Source organism: Eretmochelys imbricata, chromosome 23 (genome assembly GCF_965152235.1).
Source record: "Eretmochelys imbricata isolate rEreImb1 chromosome 23, rEreImb1.hap1, whole genome shotgun sequence".
In the NCBI taxonomy this organism is placed as follows: Eukaryota; Metazoa; Chordata; order Testudines; family Cheloniidae; genus Eretmochelys; species Eretmochelys imbricata.
Genome location: NC_135594.1, coordinates 1702091 through 1716571, shown reverse-complemented (window position 1 = coordinate 1716571; position 14481 = coordinate 1702091). Strand labels below are relative to the sequence as shown.

At 59.1% G+C, this 14481-nt stretch overlaps 1 protein-coding gene across 1 annotated transcript; it reads left to right on the top strand.

Annotated features, from left to right (window-relative positions):
- Positions 1 to 2205: 2205 nt before the first annotated feature.
- Positions 2206 to 14016, top strand: LOC144279235 (cytochrome P450 2G1-like). Its single transcript, XM_077840724.1, has 10 exons — positions 2206 to 2385; positions 2850 to 3012; positions 3957 to 4106; positions 5273 to 5433; positions 5911 to 6087; positions 7232 to 7373; positions 8185 to 8372; positions 8946 to 9087; positions 9890 to 10014; positions 13928 to 14016. The coding sequence occupies exons 1-10, from the start codon at positions 2206 to 2208 to the stop codon at positions 13997 to 13999; spliced, it is 1500 nt and encodes a 499-aa protein (XP_077696850.1). The 3' UTR covers positions 14000 to 14016.
- Positions 14017 to 14481: the final 465 nt, after the last annotated feature.

The following is a 14481-nucleotide window of genomic DNA, read 5'->3' as shown; positions in this document are numbered from 1 at the left end:
GCAGCAAAGCCCAAATACCTTCAAAATCTGGCCCTTTGTCCGCGAAAGAATACGTGTTTATTTAATCACCTGCGATATTTGTCTTTTCCTTAGCCTCATCCCCTCCAAGGGTTTAGCCTTACCTGCCTCGGGTTCGTTTACACAAAGCTAATCCGAGTCTTCAGTGGCTTTTCTTCTTTATCTTTTCTCGGGTTTCCTACTTTTCTGTTCTGGGGCCAGGGACTTGGCTGGTGCCACACAGATGCTCTGGCAAACCTCCCTGCCCTGTGCTAGGTAAACACCAGTCTCGAGACTCGTTATGCAACTGGGCTCTTTCTTCCTCCATCTCAGTACGGGGTCACAGTGGGATCCGGCAGGTGGAATTTTCCAGCCTCTCTGGGTGGGAAGCAGATTTAAACGGCCAAATGAGCCTCCTCGCAGAGTGGGCTGTTACCGGTGGCTGCTCTGCAGAGTGGGATCTAGCGGAGTGGCAGCCCGGACGCCTGGGTTCTCAGGCTCTGCCACTGACCCACTGCATGGGCGTGAACGAATCAGGTGCTGGGCTGGGATGAGCAATTCCCAGACTCTGCCACGGACTCCCTGGGTGACCTTGAGAGAGTTAGTTTGTCTTTCCAGGCCCCAGGAACCCCAGCTGTAAAATCAGGATGATTCCGTCTTGTGTGTTTAGAGGGTGACCTCTTGGGGGCAAGGGCTGACTCTCACTGTGTCTGTGCAGCCCCTGGCACGAGGGGGCCCTGATCTCGGTGGGGGTCTGGCCAGCACCTGGCACGACGGGGCCCTGATCTTGGTTGGGGTCTGGGCAGCACCTGGTGCGACGGGGCCCTGATTTGGGTTGGGGTCTGGGCAGCAGCTGGCGTGACGGGCCCCTGATCCCAGTCGGGGTGTAGGCAGCGACCATCATGACAGGGCCCGATCTCGGTGGGGATAATATTTCTTGTGGGACTATAACACCCTTACAAAAGGGTCTGTAAGACCTAGCAGTGCCTAGGTCTCTCACTGTCTCCCTGTGGGGCTACGGTGATTGTTATTGAACCCTCTTGAGTGCGGGGTCGGGGCACAGCCATGCAAAGAATTCGGGAGTGTTTCTGAAGAGCGTGTTTACGAGATCTTGCCAAAGGCCTGCGGTGCCCCACACTCGGGAGGAGAATGCAAACGCTGGGCAGGGGGGATGTCAGCAGCCCAGGCTTCCTTCAGCCAGTCTGAAAACTGGCTCCCCGGGCAAGTCCAGCCAAGCTCTTGGCAGCCGGTGCCCGGTTCTGGTTCACAGAGGTTCACGCTTCTGCAGCGAGTGTTTAATGAGTAAACAGCCAGGGGTTAAAAGTGGAGCTCACCGCAAGGGCAAAGAGAGAATTGGGGCGTTCACAGTTATGCAAGTCCTGAACTCAATTCCCTTTTACATAGTCCCATGGGGGGAAATTCACACCCTGGGCAGAGGCCAGAGCCAGGCCTGCCTGCCACCTTGCTTCTGCCACAGCCCTGGGACCATCGCATGCTGCCACCTCCCAGGTACAAAACCCCAGGGCATCCGGGCTGATCCTGAGCCCCTCATGCTGGACACCTGGACACCTTCCCCGGGGCAGCTACCTCCAAAAAGGGGCGATCCTGGGAAAACGGGGCCAGGCGGGACCCGGGCTGAGGGCTGATGTGGGACTTACCAAGGCGGAAGCAAATAGAGCAGTAAATAAAGATGCCGTGAGAGTCCGATTATTTGCACTCTGGCTTCTGGTTGGGCCAATGTATTCAGCCCCTCCTCTGCCAGATCCTCGGCGGGCGTCGCCTGGCGTAACGCCACCGGGCCTGGAGTCATTCACAGCCATGCAAAAGCCAGGGCTACGTGACTGCAACATGCCAGGTCACAGAGCCCAGAACAGACCCCAGAGCAGGCCGCGGGCTGGCCACTAGTCCACGCAGCCTCCCCGCCGCCCCGCCCGTGCCCGGTGCTGTACAAACACAGACCCTGCCGTCCTTTTGATACTCTGCCGAGTGCATTGCAGCCGAGCGTGTTAAAAGCACAAGAGAGATTCTCACGCAATCCTAACAGCCTCCACCCAAGCCGATTAGTGCCCTGGCACTTCTGAAACCAAACCCTGTTTACCTGGTAGAGTTTCAGGATGCCAAGAATGGCACCGTCTCCCCTTACCGAGCAGCCTGCATATAACAGCCAAGTCGGCGCTGTCTCTTTGCCATTCACCAGCTGGGCTGGCCATGGAGCTCGGCGGAGCCGTGACCATATTCCTGGCTATTTGCCTCTCCTGTCTGGTTCTCCTTTCGGCCTGGAAGAAAATGCACCAGGGGGGGAAGCTGCCCCCGGGGCCGACCCCTCTGCCTTTCCTCGGCAACTTGCTGCAGCTGAAGACCAACGGGACCTTCAAGTCGTTCATGGCGGTAAGTCGTGCCCCACGGAGCCTCGGCGTAGGGCTCTGGCGGGATGGGGTGTGGGGCTGACCTCTGTCACCGCGGGGGATAGGCAAAGGGGCACCCACTAATCTATCCAGCCCCCCTCTGTCCCCGCCCCATTTCTTGGTTCTCCACGACCGGCCGTACCAAGAGGCTGCGTGCCACTCCCAGCACGTCGGAGCGGAGGGGTCTCGCCCCGCACGGCGGGGTCTGTGCACTCCCTTTGCACTGGTGTCCGTGGCCGCCCACGAATCAGCGTCCCGTGGGGATCTGGTCTAAACAGGTGCAAATCCGGAGCCGTGCCACTGAGTGCAATGACCCAGCCTCACTCTCTTGACTTCAGTGGAGCGCGGCGGTTACGCCGGGTCAGGATCCGGCCCCTCGCCTCTGCCGCCCTGAGAGGGCACCAGCCCACGCGCTCTCACGGCCGCTCCGCTCTGCTTTCTGTGCAGCTGCGGGACAAGTACGGCCCGGTGTTCACGGTGCACCTGGGCCCGCGGCGGGTGGTGGTGCTGTGCGGGCACGAGGCGGTGAAGGAGGCCCTGGTGGACCAGGCCGAGGAGTTCAGCGGCAGAGGGGCGCTGGCGTCCATCGACCGGAATTTCAATGGTTTCGGTGAGCCACGGAGCCGGGCTCTGCGCCTTTGCGCCATGGGCGGCGGGGGGCTGCGGCTACCGGGCTCGGCAGTCGGCTGGGAGACGTTACACGCGCTGCAGGGCGCCGTGGGGGTCAATCAGCAGGGGGCGCTCCCCCGCGGCAGGCAGGGCTGGCCCCATGGGGGCACAGTGCCGCGGGGAGCGGGTTGGGGGGCTCAGCAGAGGGCGCTGTCCCCTGGCAGGCAGGGCCAGCCCCATGGGGGCGCTAGGGGGCGCTGTGCCGCGGGGAGCGGGAGGGGGGGCTCAGCAGGGGGCGCTCCCCCCTGGCAGGCAGGGCCGGCCCCATGGGGGCGCTAGGGGGCGCTGTGCCGCGGGGAGCGGGAGGGGGGGCTCAGCAGGGGGCGCTCCCCCCTGGCAGGCAGGGCCGGCCCCATGGGGGCGCTAGGGGGCACAGTGCCGCGGGGAGCGGGAGGGGGGGCTCAGCAGGGGGCGCTCCCCCCTGGCAGGCAGGGCCGGCCCCATGGGGGCGCTGGGGGCGCTGTGCCGCGGGGAGCGGGAGGGGGGGGCTCAGCAGGGGGCGCTCCCCCCTGGCAGGCAGGGCCGGCCCCATGGGGGCGCTAGGGGGCGCTGTGCCGCGGGGAGCGGGAGGGGGGGCTCAGCAGGGGGCGCTCCCCCCTGGCAGGCAGGGCCGGCCCCATGGGGGCACAGTGCCGCGGGGAGCGGGAGGGGGGGCTCAGCAGGGGGCGCTCCCCCCTGGCAGGCAGGGCCGGCCCCATGGGGGCGCTGGGGGCGCTGTGCCGCGGGGAGCGGGAGGGGGGGCTCAGCAGGGGGCGCTCCCCCCTGGCAGGCAGGGCCGGCCCCATGGGGGCGCTAGGGGGCGCTGTGCCGCGGGGAGCGGGAGGGGGGGCTCAGCAGGGGGCGTTCTCGGAGCTGGCTCCCATGGCTCTCTCCCGCCGTCCCCAGGGGTGGCTTTGGCCAACGGGGAACGGTGGCGGCAGCTGCGCCGGTTCTCCCTCACCATCCTGAGGAACTTCGGCATGGGGAAGCGGTCCATCGAGGAGCGGATCCAGGAGGAGGCCCAGTTCCTGCTGGAGGAGTTCCGGAAAACCAGAGGTCTGCGGGTTTGCGGCCCTCCCTGGCTCGTAGCACCCGAGGCCAGGGCCGGGGAGCGGCTTTACACCCGCCTTATCAGCCACCCTTTCTCCTGGTCTCGGTATTTGTAGGGCTGATGTCGCCATGGCAACCAAGCACCTCCCGGGTACTCACCCTCCCGCGGGCAGGACGATTCTCCCCATTTTGCAGAAGGGGAAACCGAGGCACAGAGCGAGAGGAAGGGACTCATCCGGTCGCACAGGAGTGGCAGAGGGAGCAGCCTTCCCAGGTGACCTTGGATGAGGTGCTGTGCCTCAGTTTCCCCCGCTGTAAAATGGGTTTGAGAGCAGTACCTTGTCTTGGGGGCAGTGGGGGGGTGGGTTAGGGAGACAAGATGGAGGAGGTGCCATCTTTTATTGACCCAGCTTCTGCGGACACAGAGCTCTGCCTTGGGGTGGGTGGGGTTGTGACTGTTGCAGATTGAAGAGCGTGAGGTGATCAGATGCCAGGATAAGACGGAGGCCCATACAAATACCTTTGGATTGCGAAATAGGTGGGGCTAGACCCCAGCTCCCCTCATTCCCCCAGCCCGCGCCTGTCCCACGAGACCCCCCCTTTGTGAGGCCCCGCGAGCAAACGGGACTCGCTCCTTTGCAGCTGGGCTGCAGTGCAAATTGGCTGTACTTTACGAACTACCAGCAAATCAGTAGGTAGCCAAGGGGCAGTGCTGCCTAGTGGCCTGGACATGGGTCTGGGAGCCTGGAATACAAGGCTTCTACTCCCGCCTCTGGCCCTTGTTGCTGTGTCGCTCCCTCCCCTGCTTTGTGCCTCAACTTCTCTGAGGGTGGGAAGACTCGCTAATCAACTGGCACAATGCTTTTGCTAGAATTCAAGGGGCATCCCACGCCCACAGCGCTGGGTGCCCCGTGGAATCAGCATCTCAGTGTGTGTGTGTGTGTGTAATATTAAAGTTTCTAGAAGCTTGAAAATGTGACCCAGCTATAAACAATGCTGTGATTTCTGCCTGAGTCTGCAGAGAGCCTGAAACGATTGCTCCAAGAGGTGTGAGTTGCCCCCTAACCCTTGCTGCCTCCACCCCAAGAAGGGGCGGGGTCACAGGAAGTGTGTGTGGGGGGGTCAATCGCAGTAGACGACCGTGGTGAGGGAAAGTCTTTTGTCCGGGGCAGGTTTGCCCTTTGACCCGATCTTCTTCCTGAGCCGCACGGTCTCCAACGTCATCAGCGCCGTCGTCTTCGGGAGCCGCTTCGACTACGAGGACGAGACGTTTCTGTCCCTGCTGCGCATGATCAACGAAAGCTTCATAGAGATGAGCACGCCCTGGGCCCAGGTACCGCCGGCGACGGGTCTGGGCAAAGAACTCCCCCCCGCGGCCAAGGACATGCCGATGGATGGGGGGCACTCATGGCACCCAGGCTGGCGGCCTTTCGAAAAGACACAGAAGTCACGGACCAGGGGCCGGGCTCCGGGGGGGTGGGGTGGGGGGGTTGGTCTCGGTTATGCAGGAAGTCAGACGATGCGCCCGTCTGATCCCTGAAACCGCAGAGCAGCTGTTGGAAAGCCGCAGAGGATGCACTGTCCCCTTGCAAGGCCACGGGGGCGTGGGAGCAGCCAGCCCAGTTCGGGCGGGGCGGGAGGCCCGGCTGCAGACATGATCTGTGTTGGGAAGTTGAGGCAAGGCAGGGGCTGGTCTGGGTGGGGCTGGTTACTTCCCCGCCCCCCCCCCCGACCTGGTTCTGCTGAGGGGGGGCCTGGCTGCAGCCAGCGCTGCGGGCGATCGGTGAACCCGGCTTCTGCCCCCGTGCAGCTCTACGACATGTACTCCTGCGTCATGCAGTACCTGCCTGGGCCCCACCACCGCATCTACCACCTCATCGAGGACCTCAAGGCCTTCGTCGCCCAGCGGGTGACGATCAACCAGGCCTCGCTCGACCCCAGCGCCCCGCGGGACTTCATTGACTGCTTCCTCATCCAGATGGAAAAGGTACCGGCTCGGGGGGCTTGTAAACCGTCTGGCTTGGGAGGGGCAGGGGCTTTCTCTTTGGTCTGTGTTTGTACCGCACCTGGCAACCTGTCTGGGACTGGGGCAGTGCTGCCGTAATCCACCTCATAGCAGTAAGGACGTACAGCACCTGACACCATGACGTCCTGGTCTGGGACTGGGGCAGTGCTGCCGTAATCCACCTCATAGCAGTAAGGACGTACAGCACCTGACACCATGACGTCCTGGTCTGGGACTGGGGCAGTGCTGCCGTAATCCACCTCATAGCAGTAAGGACGTACAGCACCTGACACCATGACGTCCTGGTCTGGGACTGGGGCGGTGCTACTGTAATACACCTAATAGCAGTAAAACATACAGCACCTGGCACCATGGGGGCCTTCTCCGTGACTGGGGTTCCTTGGTGCTGCAGTCACGCAGATAATAATAAATACTGCCAATAACACAGGGAGCTTGTGGCCCTGGGCAGGGACTCAGGAGATGGGTTCAAATCCCAGCTCAGCCACAGGCTCCCTGCGTGAGCCTGGGTGAGTCCCTGCCTCTCTGTGGGCCTCAGCAGACCCAGCTGTCGTCTGGGGCTCCTGCTCCTTCCTCTGGCTAGTCAGACTGAGCTCTGGGGGGCAGGGAGCCTCTCTCGTGCTGTGTCTGTGCAGGGCCCTGTGCTATGGGGCCCTGCCGGAGGTGCTTCTCTGCTACCATAACAGCAGAGCATAGATGCCAGGCAGTGTTCCCTAGCAGATAGCGCGCAGGATACCTAGGTTCAAGTCCCGGCTCTGCCGTGGGTAAGTCTGTGCCTCAGTTTCCCCGTTTGTAAAATGGGGCTGATGACGCCTACCGCCTTCGTAAAGCCCTCAGAGAGCTCTAAAAGCGAGCTCTGGTTATTACATAACACTCAAAAAGGCTCGATCAGTAGCAGGCTGGCTCTGTGGTGATCCGGTGCCCCAGCCCGCTCTCTGCCGACCCCCGGGAAGCGTTCCACAGACCCGCCGGCCCGCCCCGGCTCCTTGTCATGACGCGTCTCTGGTGGGCTGCCGCAGTGTCCGTGTCAGGAGGCAGCGCGCAGGTGTCCGACAGACCCCTGCAGGGACGGTTATCCACCGCCCCTTCCTGTGTCCGGCTCCCCCAGGAAAAGCAAAACCCCAACAGCGAATTCAACACCAAGAACTTGGTGCTGACCACGCTCAACTTGTTCTTCGCCGGCACGGAGACTGTCAGCTCCACCCTGAGATACGGGTTCCTGCTCCTCATGAAACACCCGGGCGTTGAAGGTAAAGGAAGGACAAGGCTGAATGGTTTAGTGAGTGGGACGCGAGCTTCCATGGTAAGAAATTGGGGGCTACCTAGAGCTTTTGTGATTGGCTGCACCAGCCGCGACAGCAGCAGGGATGGATCCCAGATTCTTCTGCCCAGGGCCCTCTCACTTGATAAAGAGAATCTCCATTAACTGCAGTGTAGGGGCTCTGGCACATAGTTAGACAGTTCATTCCCACCCTTCTGAGGGCAGCGGCGTTTAGACCCCCTAACGTGCGTCTAATGAGGCCCTTGGTGGGTTCTCTCCGTGTAGAACTGAACCCTAGACCTCCTCTCTGAAAGCTGCCTCTGCTAAAGGACCAGCCACTCGACGGGTTAGTGTGGGTCACACACAAACTCGCACGCCCCCGTTCCAGCCGGCGTTGGGATTCCTGAGCCCTTTGCAATGGGATTCCAGTGACTGCCAGCGCCCGACCCGTGGACATGGCCGATAAGCCCGCAGGTCGGGGCTCCTTCAGCCAGGGTCGGCTGCTGCCGCCCCAAATACACCCCCCTGACCCGCACCCAGCTAGCCCCACCGAAGTCTGCAACCGCTGCTCTGTCCTGCCCCAGAATTTCCGCTGGTGGCAACAGGTGGCCGCTCCCTCCCCGGCACTCGGCTCTTACTCGAAACTGTTAATTGCTTCAGCGGCCAGCCCCACAGGTCAGCCCCCCCGCACAGCGGGGTTGGTGGGGCTCTAGTGCCGTGAGCCCCTGCCGCTCTCCCACGTGGCCTGGGGGCCGTGGTGCTCCCGCGGCTCCCACAGAGCTCTGCCCGCCTCTCCACAGAAAAGGTGCACCAGGAAATAGACCACGTCATCGGCCGGGACCGCGTTCCCGCCAGCGAGGACCGGATGAAGATGCCCTACACGGACGCGGTGATCCACGAGATCCAGAGGGTGACAGATATCGTGCCCATGGGGGTGCCGCACACCGTGATCCGGGACACCCAGTTCCGGGGGTACACCCTCCCCAAGGTGCGGGGCCGGGGGGCAAACGGGCAGATTTGAAATCGCAAAACCTCCCGGGTTTAGGGGTTGCTTTTGCAAAGGGAAAGGTGGTTTGCAGCTGAGCCCCGTTTGTCCGAACCGCCCCAGATGTTCGTAGGAGATAGAAAGTTACAGTGGGTGCAAACATCCGTCCCCCTTTCTGGCGACATAAACTTCCTCCAAGAACGGCATGACAGGAATAAATGATCCGCCCAAACCGAGAATAAACAGCCCTATGGAGGAAGGGGCCAACTGCCCCAACCGTCAGCCGTGGGTCAAGATTTTACAGAACCCTCCAGTCTTGCCAAAGGAGGTGTGGGTATGTATCCCACCGCTCACACCACTGTGACGATTACAGAGACGCAGGACACCCGGGTCAGGGGAATCCCAGACTGTCTTTATTTCCCATTGACAGAGATAAAATGATCTGCCCCGTCGTAATCCCCGGAATAGCGGCTCTCCTGGGCACTCTAGGGATATCTCCTGTGGGTGAGTGGAAGGTTGAGGTCAGAAGAGATACAGGTGTATTTAATTCCTGCCCCCTCTTCTCCATTTCCCCAGGGCACTGACGTGTTCCCCTTACTGGGCTCTGTCCTACGGGACGCGAAATACTTCAGCAACCCAGAAGAATTCAACCCGGGGCATTTCCTGGATGAGAGTGGCCGTTTTAAGAAGAACAAGGCTTTCGTGCCGTTCTCCTCAGGTACGAAACCTGCCTCCTGGCCTTTAATGCTCGCCCGTTGCTCTCTTTTCAGAGTAGCAGCCGTGTTAGTCCGTATTCGCAAAAAGAAAAGGAGGACTTGTGGCACCTTAGAGACTAACCAATTTATTTGAGCATGAGCTTTCGTGAGCTACAGCTCACTGCATCGGATGCTCTCTGGAGCTTGTCGCCCTGGGGCTGGGCTAAGGAGCATCCCGTGGGCTTCCTTACCAGAGGGGAGCCACAGGCCCTCTCTCTCTGACCAGCCCTAGCAAAGCACCGGTTCCACCACAAAGTCTGACCTAGTGACTCCGGTCTATGGTCCACACGTAGCTGTGTGGACCCACCCATAAGGACTGGAATAACATTCAGGAGACCTAGGTTCTATTCCCGATTCTTCAAGGTGTGAGGTCTACTGGTTAGACTGGGAGTCTGGACTCTTGGGTCCTACCCCTAGCTCAGAGACGGGAGTGGGGTCTGGTGGTTAGAGCAGGCAAGGCTGGGAGCCAGGACTCCTGGGTTCTCTCCCCGGCTCTGGGAGGGGAGTGGGGTTTAGTTGTTCGAGCAGGGAGGGCTGGGAGCCAGGACTCCTGGGTTCTATCCCCGGCTCTGGGAGGTGAGTGGGGCCTGGTAGTTAGAGCAGGGTGGGGAGGGCCAGGAGTCAGGATTCATGGGTTCCATTTCCAGCTGTGCCACCGCCCTTGGGCAAATCCCCTTCCCTGCTCCATGCCTCAGTTTCCCCACCTTGGCATGTGGGGGTGAAGCACACTATCCATCCAGCCCCCCCATGTCTGTGTATTCCCAGGGAAGCGGGTGTGCCTGGGCGAGGCCATGGCCCGCATGGAGCTCTTCCTGTACTTCACCACGATCCTGCAGAGCTTCTCGCTGAAACCCCTCCTGCCCCCAGAGGACATCGACGTCAGCCGGAAAGTGAGTGGGTTCGGGAACGTGCCCCCCACGTACGAGATGTGCCTGGTCCCTCGCTGAAGAACCTGAGCGATCAAGTGGGGAGGCCGCGGGGGAGGATAGCAAGCAGTTGCCGAGCCTTGTAGGAACCAGAGGGAAGATCACCACACCCTGCATTACTTAATCTTCCGTCCTGGGCAGATCTGTCAGAAGCTCAGAGCAATTCAGCTTAGCAGCCATCTAGGGGTAGGGGGGCTTCGAAGGGCATTTCTTCACAGCACAGAAACTGGGGTGGTCTTTAGAGGGTTCCACTGAGACTAGATTCCTAGGTAGGAAAGCTAGAGAATCTCCCCGCGTGGTTCCCGCACCCAGCCCATATCTTGTGGTTTAGCTAGAGCGCAGGAAGAGACACCCAATCGCAAAGTAAAGTCTCCAAGCCGTGAAGAATCGACCGTGTGGGGTAGGCTGATGGGAAGCCGGGTTTGATGATACCCTGCTTGCCATTTTTGTCCAGCCAGAGTCCCCAGCTACCACCTTGGGGGCTGACCTGACGTGACTGGATGGTCCCGTGGGTGGGTTATTCCATGGGGTTTGAAGGCAGGGTCTGTGGGCCTAAAAGCAAGACCCTCTAAGGTGTGAATGCAGAAGGAGACTCAGATCCACAGGATATTAACTTGATTCATGTTAGCCATTCAGGGGTGCAATTTCTCTAGTGTAGACTGGAGCCGGCCAAAGTACGGGGACACAATTTTGCTGGAAATTTTGGAGCCATTTCAATTTTTTAAGGTTGGAAACAGACCATTGTTCTTCCCCCCACAACCCTAAAATTATTAGAAACATTTAAATATTTTTTGCCAACATTTTTCACTTTATTTTTTTTCATTGGCTTCTCTGTCAGTCTTTGATCTTTTCCATCCTTTTCTTCACCTGAAAAAAAGTCAAATGATGGGAGGGAAGGGGCACAAAGACAGAAGGCAAAAATGACAAAGGATATTTTAGGTAGAAGTTTACTAACATAATTCAAAAAGGGATCATTTTCAGTACAGCTTTGACCTGCCCTGGTGCAAAGGAGAGTCCAGTTTCTTCTTTCCATCGCCTCTGACTGCCGGTGGCAGACTCCCATCCCGGTCTGGTTATTCTTTATCTGGGACATTTGGGGAGCTTAATTTTGCAATTAATTTAAATAAACGAGCCCCTGCGTGATTAAACAGGAGACTTGCATTCTGCTTGCAACACTGCCTCATATGCCAAAGAGCGTTTACTTCACTCTTGTCTTTAGAAGGCTCAGGCCATTTTTTCTAGATGAGGTGGCAGGGTACCGGCTCCGAGAGCAACCCAGGCTCCATACTGGGGAGTTCTGCGGGGCTCTTTGAAAGTGGAGCGGGGCAGCGATGTGTAGTCATGCCTTAACAGTAACTGACACTGTCTCATAGCACTGAGCTGGATTCTGCCTGTGATTTATCCCAGTGTAATTCCACTGGGCCTGATCCTGAATTGGTTTGCACCAGGTTTACATGGGCATTGACTTCAGTACCGCTGCTCCTGCTTTACACCTATTTACCAGGCAGCAGAATTTACCCTCCGAAACAATTTTTGCTCAAGTTACTTCCAAGCCCCAGCGATTCCAATCCGAAGCAAACCGCATCCACATTGCAAGGGCGCGGAGCGAGTGCGCAGGGATGGGTTACACCGCGTGTACACAAGCATTTTCACCCCGATTAACTCAGTTTGAAACCCCTGGGGAGAGGAGGCCTGCGCTTCCCCTGCAGAACAAGCGGCTCCGACCTGGCCGTTGCTGGGCCCAGGTCTCAGCAGCTCCGGGACCAGCGGGGTGGAAGACGGGCTGAACAAATGGGCCAGCCAGCAGCTCGATGTGAAATGACCTGCACTGAGCACACAGTGCGACCAAGGTCCGACAAGGCACAGGACGGCTGTGAGGGCTGGTCATTGTTTCTTCACGGCAGGACCCCTTCCCTTTCTGAGGCAGCAGGGGATTCCTGCTCAGACACTTTGTTTAATTCAGGAGTGCGAACAAAGCCGGGTCCAAAGCTGTTCTCGCTCCCCGGCCCAATGGTGACCCTGAGCTTGGGTCTAGGAGAAGCTGTGGTACAAATGATCTTCTTTTATTAAAGTGCCAGCCATCGTTGGCCAGCAGGGTTTACCTCTCAGCATCCCAGCGTAGATTGGAGTCCCAGGAGCAACTCCCATCAACCAGTAGCAGTAGTAAGTTGTTATCCACTACATGGAGCTGTCAGTCAAGGGAGATTTGACATGCAATTTCCACGTTCAAAAAGCCATATTAGATCCTGGAGACAAGGGGGAAGGAGGCAGATTTAATCAGGGGTTGGATTTCCAGCAAAGACTTTGAAAGAGCTTTGAGTTTTGTGAACTGAGCCAAAACCTGGGGGGTTTGAGGCCAGCGTAGGTCGCACCTTGGGTGTCTCTGGAGTCCCTCCAGCCCAGAGACCAATCCCACTTGTTGATTAGGATTAAAGAAGGGTTCAGGTGTTTGCGGCTGTCCATAAATCACATAATATACTAGCGGGTGGGTGGGTCCTCACTGGTGCGTGACGGCATGTCTGTCAGTGGTTGTGACGAAGTGGAAATTTCCTGAATGTTCTCTAGGACGAGTGTGCATGCCTCAGTTTCCCCTATGTGTGGCACAAGTACAGGTGGCAGGACAAGGGCATGTGAGCATTGCAGAGAGCCCTGGAGGGCAGGTGTGTGTGACTGCCAGCTGGCTCTCTGGACCCAGACAATGGCCGGACACTCCGGAGTCTGGGAACTGACGGCCGGGGCCCATCCGTCGGAGAACAAAGAGAGAGGTGGAGGCCAGGCGACCGGTTTGGCCTGGAAAGAGGCAAAGGAAGGAGGAGGGGAACTCATAAACCTGTTTTACACGCTGGCTGAGAGTCACTGCTGACCGTGGAGTTGGGGTGCAGGGCTCCTCTGGGGGGGGTGGAAGCTTCCCCAAGTGGCCCATCCAGGTGGCCTCCCTGCGGGGAGTTCAGGGCGTGGAACGGGGGGTGCTGAATGCGTCGAGGTCAGACCCAGGAGGCACTGAAGCCAGGGAGGCTTGCCCTGGTGACAGATGCCCCGAGGGGTGTCACACGACCAGAGGGTCCCGTCTGGCTGCATTCAGAGCCCATGACAGGGTGCCAGGGGGCCAGACAATCACCAACATCCGTGTGCAGGCTTTTCTGGGCAGCCCCTGGCTCTCTGCTAGCCACAGCGCTCTGCGCCATTTGCGATGCATCGGCAGGACTCTGGCGGGGACATTTCCCGGGCTTGGCTGGAGAACAAGGACGGCCACGGCTTCCTTTCGCCGGGCTGCGCCAGCCGTTCACTTGGCCACCGCGGGAACAGAACCCTTCTGCTGAGTCCCAGGGGGATGGAGGCGGCTGCAGAGCGAGGGCGGTCCCATTGCCCCAGCGAGGAAGGGAGGGCCTGGTTAGCTAGCGGGAGGTGTCCCGCGTGGACGGGGTGCCAGGGGAAAGAGAGAGTGTGTGAGTGAGAGAGGGGCTTGGGGGATGGACAGACAGACGCGGGGGTGTCTTGCATTCGTTCAGCTGGAATAAAGCAGCCTCAAGGGTCAAAGGTGCTAAGATGACCCTGACACTGTCAACGTCCATTAACCCAGGTTTGGGGTTTGAGACGCAGGGACCTCAGCCTGCCTAGCCCCCCGGCAAACGTCATTAACAAGCCTTTAAACTTTTATTAACGCTGCAGGAAAGAAAGAAAAGAAAAAAAACCCAGCGAAAGCCTCTGGAGTGTAAAGGGTCGAATTAGCCTTTTTAAACCCTGACCCTTGGTCTTTGGTAGTTTTATGGGGGGTAACAGGGTCTCCTTTGTCTGTGACTCTGCGAACGAAGGAGAGGGGCTTTGACTCTGACTGCAGCCGGTGCTGCCATTGTTGGACTCTGATGCTGTTTTCTAGGAAACAACACAAGACAAACCCACACAAAAGGGGCCAGAAGAGACAGGCAAAGGCCAAAAATGCAGCTTGTAGCCTCCCAGCTGGAAAACCACAGGCGTGGCCCGCGGTCCGGTCACCGCTTTGGGACCTCGCAAACTTCTTCCAGCTTCTGGTCCCGGGCTCACAGGGACCTTGGCCGGGGAAGCCAGATTCTTATCAGCCAGGAGTAAAAGGAAAGGGGTGGAAAGCGGAGAAAAAAGGCAGAGAAGGAAAAGGACACACTGGGGGAAGCCTAGGGGCATCTAAGGGCTTGTCTACACTTGAAATGCTACCACGGTACTAGGGTTGCCAGCCCTCAGGACTGTCTTGGAGTCTCCTGGAATTAAAGATTCATTCGAGATCACATCATGCTACGAAGCCGCCAGGAACACAGCCAGCCACAGCTGGCGACCCCAATCCACGCAGCTGCAATACGTGGGTGCAGACACAACCCGCACTGCCGGGAAGGGTTCTCCCATGGGCGTGGTTAATCCAGATAGGTGGCTGGAGGAATTCTGTCTACACCAGGGCCCTGG

Bases quoted from the DNA above. Each gene is read 5' to 3' on its own strand.
- LOC144279235 (XM_077840724.1), top strand. From the start codon at position 2,206: ATGGAGCTCGGCGGAGCCGTGACCATATTCCTGGCTATTTGCCTCTCC. The intron at 6,088-7,231 runs GTACCGGCTCGG...CGGCTCCCCCAG, and splicing joins TCCTCATCCAGATGGAAAAG to GAAAAGCAAAACCCCAACAG. The intron at 10,015-13,927 runs GTGAGTGGGTTC...GCTGTTTTCTAG, and splicing joins ACATCGACGTCAGCCGGAAA to GAAACAACACAAGACAAACC.